The sequence below is a fragment of the Pteropus medius genome, unplaced genomic scaffold (assembly GCF_902729225.1).
Source record: "Pteropus medius unplaced genomic scaffold, Ma_sr-lr_union100, whole genome shotgun sequence".
Classification (NCBI taxonomy): Eukaryota; Metazoa; Chordata; class Mammalia; order Chiroptera; family Pteropodidae; genus Pteropus; species Pteropus medius.
The window spans coordinates 18,909,526-18,915,793 of NW_024349803.1; the positions used below are offsets into that span (position 1 = coordinate 18,909,526).

A 6,268-nucleotide genomic window follows, 5' to 3' on the forward strand; every position below is an offset into this window, starting at 1 on the left:
GAGAGAGAGAGAGAGATTGCAGATGGTGGCAGGGAAGCTCCTTGAAATGCCCTCTCGTGTCCCCGTGTGACCAAGTCCCTGTGGGATATTTCTAGATTCCTTCATTGCCGGGTCTGAGAACATGCACATTTTTTATTTTTATAGACATGGCCAAACTGCCCTCTAAAAAGCCAGTGCTGGAGTGAGCGGGAGGGTCTCTTGCCCACACCCTTTGTCTCATAGGATAGTGCGAGAATTCTTTTCTTCACCTTTGCCATTCTGATAGGTGAAAAATGGTGTCTCGTGTCATTTTAATTTGCCAATTACCAGTGAGCTTTTGGACTTTATGTGGGTTTATTGTCCATCTTCTAAGAGCTTGCACAGAGCCATTACCCATCTCTCTATGCTTTATTTGTCTTTTTCCTATTGATTTGTTGGAGCTTTTATACCACCTGCCTTTAAACACTCCCCCCGCCCCACCCCCTCCAGCTCTGGCCGCTGCCAGTGGACAGAGCGGGAGGAGGGGGGCCGAGCCCTCCCGGGTACTTGGGTTTTCTTCGGAATGTTTTAATGAGGCGTCAAGCGGCCTCCCCCAGATTCCTGTTGTGGGCCTTCTGGGGACACTCCCTGGTCCAGCCACTACATCTGGAAGGCAGTTCCTTCAAAGAGAGAGAGTTCCCAGGAAAAACAAAGGGTGGGGTGGAGGGTTTGCAGACCCCCGAAATTGTTGCAAAATATAGTGTGGCTGGGAGAGGGTGCAAAGTTTTGCTCAGATATGCAAAGACATAAGAAACCTCCCAAACCCTTAAGAACCTCAATTCTGGGACCAGCCTTGTGCAGAGGTGAGACCTGGTGGGATCGTATTCTGCTGACCAAGCTATACCATCCTTCTGGGCCTTGGTCCCCCAGCCCAGGTAGAGGCCGCTTGTGAAGATCCACCCTGTCCCAGCCGCCAACTCCGCCAGCCCAGTGTCCGTCCCACCGCCTGCCCCAAAGGCGTCCACGCTGGCCAGGATGAGAGGCGTCACAGTGCCTCCCCCCCCAGCCCCTCCCAGCCCTGAACACAGGCAGCCTGTTCAGGAAGGCCTAGCGAGGGGGAGGAAAAGTCCGCACTTGTCAGCGGTGGCAGGCAGGAGTGTCCCCGGCAAGGATCCCGTCCCAGCCTGCTCGGGCAGCCGGACGGACTGAGGGCAGAAAGGGGTGGGGAGCAGTCCCTAGCCAGCTGGCATGGGAGACATCGAGGGGTGCCAGCACAGGTCCCAGGAGTGGAACCTGGAGAAGAGGTGCAGGAAGGCCAGGAGGTCACCAGGGGTCTCCTGTTAGCCAAGGCTTCCCGCTGGCTTTCTGGAGCTGCAGACTCTCCTTGCTCCTTAATACCAGGGCACAACTGTCCTCAGCCCCGTTAGAGCTGAGCACAAGCTGCCAGCACCAGCACCATGGCCATTTGATCATCGTTATTCCTGCCTCCACCCCTGAGTTACCTCTGTGGAGGCTGCCTTAGGCGCTTGCTTGATGCAGCAAAAAATACAATCCAGAAGGGCTGTGGAAAGCTGGTGCTGAGGCCGGCTCTGGGGGATCCATGGGGCTGGGTACTTCTTCCTTCTCTTTCCTCCAGAGGCGCAGCTTCAGTGTCTAGCAGACCTTAGCTCCAGTCCTGGCCCTCCTCTTTTTAACTGTTACTCTCAGCTCGAGTGTCCCCGTTTATAAGATGAAGGACAAGTGGCTAATAATGTTCAGGGGCAATGGCTGATGCCACAGGCAGATGGGCTCCCGCAGGGCAGGAGAGACTGGCCAAGTCCAGGGATGACCACCAGGGTGGTCGAGCAGGGATGACCAAGCAGAGATGACCTGCTTCCTCTAGAGGTGAGCAAGAAGCCGACAGCTGTCCTCCCCCCAGGGGACCAGGCTGAACCCAGGCAGAGGGGTAGATGAGATGACCCACGAGGGCACCGTGAGGCTAACACCATGTAGTGGAAGAAGCCCCTTTCCCAGAGGCAGAGGTGTCAGCAGCTGAAGAAGGGTCCCTTGTGTTTCCTCCATAGTTGTGCCCAGAGGAGAACGTAGGCCTCTCTGGGATCACAGACAGCAAATGTGTGGAATTTGGCAGTTAGAGGAATGGAGAAGAAGAGTGGCTCTCATTTGGCCAGTGGCAAGGAACTGGCTCTGTCCACCACCACTGTCACCATCCGCGGCCTTGATATTGCCACTTCGCTGTCCCCACTGCCACAATCACTGCTATCCCCAGCTCCAACAGCATCCTCAGCGGGGGCTCCTTGGGAGCGGAGTTAGGAGTTGCTTGCTCCCCGGCGGGGAGGGATAGTGAGCAAATGGCTTTTCTCTTCCTCTGGGTTTCTGAACGCAGGAAATGAGAGACACATCCGGACCTCTTGACCACACACTACTCTCTCCCTGAGACAGCAGCTTCTATGTTTGTAAATAACATATTGGCTTCCAGCTCCCACTTGCACCCTGCCTGGAGCCCCACAAACACCAGCTCAGTGCTCCCAGCTGCCTCTCTCTATTTTCCCCCAACTCAGGGCTGGATCAGGTCGTCGCCTCACCCCTGCATGCTCACGGGGCGGGGGGGGGCAGGGAGAGCGGGCATTGAAGCTGAGCCTTACGATGGTTAGGTTAGAGGAAGTCAACTTTGACCCAAGATCATAGGAGGGTTGTGTGTGGGGGCAGGGGGCTGTGGGATACCTGGCACCAGGGTTCGGTGGCCCCATCAGTGGTGGGTATTGACCATGGACTGACTGACTCCTGGCCCTGACCCCACCCTGAGCCCCAGTCCTCACCCCTGAAACCCAAATTCCACAGACTCTCTGGACCTAAACTGATGGAAGTCTGAGCCTTCTGCACCAGGAGGTGGGCCGAGAAGACCTGACCTCTGCAGGAGGAGAGGGGCTGGTGGGATGGGGGCGGGGGTGGTGGTGGAGTCCCCAGGCCTGGAGGACAGTCAGAGTTGTCAGCATTTTCCACACCACTCCCAGGAGATAAGACCTCCTGGGCCAGGGCAGAGGCAGAGAAGGGGCCCTGTTGCCCCCTAAAGCCAAGTTTTGGGGGCCTGGCAGGGACCTTGAATCTTAGTGTGAGTCCAGAGTGGATCCAGAAATGCAAGGAGTTATTGGGAGGACCTTCCACCCCAAAAGCTTGCTGAGTGCACTTCACCCAGCTCCCAGTTCTCCCTGGAGCCCCACATCCCATGTGCCCCTCACTGTGGCTCTCTGCACTCAGTCATGTATCCAGATCTCCCCCAGCCACTCTGGGTCCCTAGCCTGGGGGTGCCCATGGCGCCCAGCAGCAAGGGGGCCCGTAGCCATGACTTGGTGCTGCTGCTAATAACAGTAGCAATAATAGCAACCAGCTTTTCCCGAGCCCCACCCCTGCCCAGGCTTTTCATGCAGTGGGTCCTCAAATAATGTCATTATAACGTTGATAAGAGGCCATAGGAACTTAACTCTTGTTTGTGTCAATTAGCCTACAGTACGATTGTTTTCCTTATACCGCATTTGGCTTAAAGTCACAGAACCTATTAAAGATGTTAAGTGAGGGCTCGTACCTTATTTAATTCTCACAACAGCCTTATTGTTATCCTGATTTTACAGGTAGGAAACTGAGGCACAAGGGTTAAGCAACTTTCACAGTGACATAAAGCCTGACAATGGCGGAGGCGGGATTGAAGCTCCAGTGCTGGCGGCAGAATCTCCATTAAGGAGAGGGTGCAGGTCAAGGGAGGGGTAAACAGGGGCGTTCCAGGCAGGGGAGCTGCTGCACCCTGGAGCGAGTGGGGGTGCCTTTGTGGTGGAGCTGCCCTCTCCTCCTTGGGATAGTGCTTCCTTGACTTGGGCTGGAATTCCTCTTGCTACAATGGCAGTTCTGCCATGATCAGGTGACAGAGAAAATGGGTCCTATAGTTCAGGGAGGCCCCAAGTGGGGCCACCATCCCCGTGGATGAATGAATGAGTTTGGTGGCAGTGGGGTACTGGAAGCACATACCTTCCCCTCTCCTGGGCATTCCCAGAGCCACCATGGAAACGAGACTCCAGAAAAGAGTGTGTCCCACCTCTTAGCCATAGAGAGGGCGAAGCCAGCAGCAGCAGCCGGAGGCCGAGCTGATGCCTTGGGCCAGTTCCTGATCATCGCCCAGTTAGCACACCTGTCTGTCACTCTACCTAACAGGCAGTTTACAACCCATGACTGAGTGCCTAAAGGTACTGTGTGTCTAGGCCATCAGTACCATCAGTGGGCTAGTCTGTCTGTTGAGAGGGCTGGGGCGCCAGTCTTTAAAGACTGGTACGAGCCTCAGTCAGTCACTCGGAAGCTTTCCATCAGCTGGAGAAAATACGGTGCGTTGTGTTTGTCTTGAGGGAGATGGAGGTGGACAGAAGGAGAAGGGGTCGCGGGGAAGGGGACATGGGGAGGGAGTAAGGATGAGATCGTGGCAGAGGTGGGACTGACATGGCTATGGGGCTGGTGGCAGTATTGGAGATGGCAGTGATGCTGCCTTTGGCGGTCACGGTGCTGGTGGAGACAGCCCTGGGTGTTCGTAGACCACTTGTGATGGTGCCGATGGTGCTGATGGAGGTCGTACTGGCAGTAATAGTAGTTGGTGGTGGTTCCTGATGGAGGTAGAGCAGCATCCTCCCAAACGGTAGCGAAGGGGTGCTGTAATGGGGCGGGTGGGCAGGACAGCTACACAGGGATCGGACCCCTCTGCAGCCAGATGCCCTCAGGATCCCCAGTTCCAGAGGCACAAAGAGAACTTCAGGTTAGTCTTGGAGTCCCCCTGGATTAGGGTAGGCCCTAGCTGTCCTCCCTCAAGCTCCGTCTCCCCGGCAGCTACTTCTGCCCCAGCCTGCTCGGCCATAGCTGGGGATGATGGGGAAGGGAGGATAGAGGAGCTGTGGGGGCCAGCAGCAAGCACATGGGAATCTGTTGTAGCCCATCGTGCGGGCCATGGGCAATGGATGCGATCTCAGGGTCCAACTCAGACTCCAGAGACAGGCAGAAGCACGGACACCCACATCACGCTTACGAGAAGCCGCATCACACACTACAAATGCGTACACGCGGTTCTTTGCCCAGAAGCACATGTACCCATGCATGTTCACAGACACCACAGGCTCACATCCCCAACATGCATGCTGAACAATCCCCACGTGAGAACGCACAGAGACGGGGCTCACACCAGTGCACACACCGGCCCAATAGCTTGTACGCTGCCAGTTAATGCTGCGCCGCCGCTCATACGCGCATGCACACATATGCCTCCGCTAAGTGAAACCAGCACAACCCAAGGCTGCTGAGCCAGTTGGAGACTCCTTGGCCCTGGAAGCCCTTGCCGCTGCCACCAAGAGACTCGGTCAATTAACTTCTCCCTGCAGCCCAGCTCCTTGACCGCCCAGGCCAGCCGGCCAGCCCCCATCCGCTGGCGCCGCCCCTTCCCCCACCCGCCTTCTCTCCTCCCTGCCTCCTGCTGGTTCTCCCACCCTGCAAAGCTCTGTTCAGACTGGAGACCGGCCTTTGCAGTGGGATGTCTGAGAGGACACGGCCCTGCTCTGGACCTGAGGTGTCTCAGGGGACGTGACCTTGTTCTGCGGTTCTGAGGGGATGCATTAACCTCTTGTGGGTCCCCCTCCTGAGAATGGCTGGGCTTGGGCACACTGAGCTGTTCCCAGGGCAGGATGCTGCATTAACCTTCCCACTCTTTCAACCTGAAGTCAGAGGAACAGAGAGAGGCTCAGGGAGAGACCCTCCCCCATCCCCAAGATGCTTCTGTTCCCTTCCTTAAAATGATGCTGCTGAGTCCCCGCGGGTGGCAGCCAATGCGTGCAGATTGGAAGGAAGGGAAGAAAAGAAATCCAGGCAGAGGGAGCAGCAGGAGCAAAGGCCTGTCTGCATCATCAGAGCACGGTCTGCCTGGATGCAGGGAGCTTCCAGAAAAGCAGTGGGATGTGGGTGACTCGCACCCACAGCCTGCACGGGAGTGTCCCGCCCAACCCAGACCACTGCCAGCACGTCCTCCAACCTCTGCCTCTTGGGAGCATAAGGGTGGGAGGGGCTGAGGCCTTCACCGTTGACTGGGGAGAGGGCCAAGATGGAAACTGGTGACTCCCGAGGTCCCCCAGGGCACTAGGACTTGAAGGAATCCGAGCCTGGTTTGTTTCCCCGGAGCTCAGCACTCCCTGCCCACCCCCACTCCCACCCAGGTTTCCCAACAGGCGGCCAGATCCTGTGAGGTTCCATCCTGGGACATTCCATCCCTTTCCCATGCACCCGCGGGGAACAG

At 56.8% G+C, this 6,268-nt stretch overlaps 1 protein-coding gene across 2 annotated transcripts in view; it reads left to right on the forward strand.

Annotated features, from left to right (window-relative positions):
• PTH1R (parathyroid hormone 1 receptor) overlaps positions 1 to 6,268 on the forward strand; it is a 23,229-nt gene that overhangs the window by 6,815 nt on the left and 10,146 nt on the right. Inside the window, exon 1 of one of the 2 annotated variants that reach the window (XM_039837573.1) lies at positions 3,398 to 4,747. The exons of the other annotated variant lie outside the window; for it this stretch is intronic. Within the exon in view, the coding sequence (XP_039693507.1) occupies positions 4,703 to 4,747 (45 nt within the window). The 5' untranslated portion in view covers positions 3,398 to 4,702. Of the gene's footprint in view, positions 1 to 3,397; positions 4,748 to 6,268 lie in introns of those variants that run through there. 2 annotated transcript variants of the gene reach the window in all.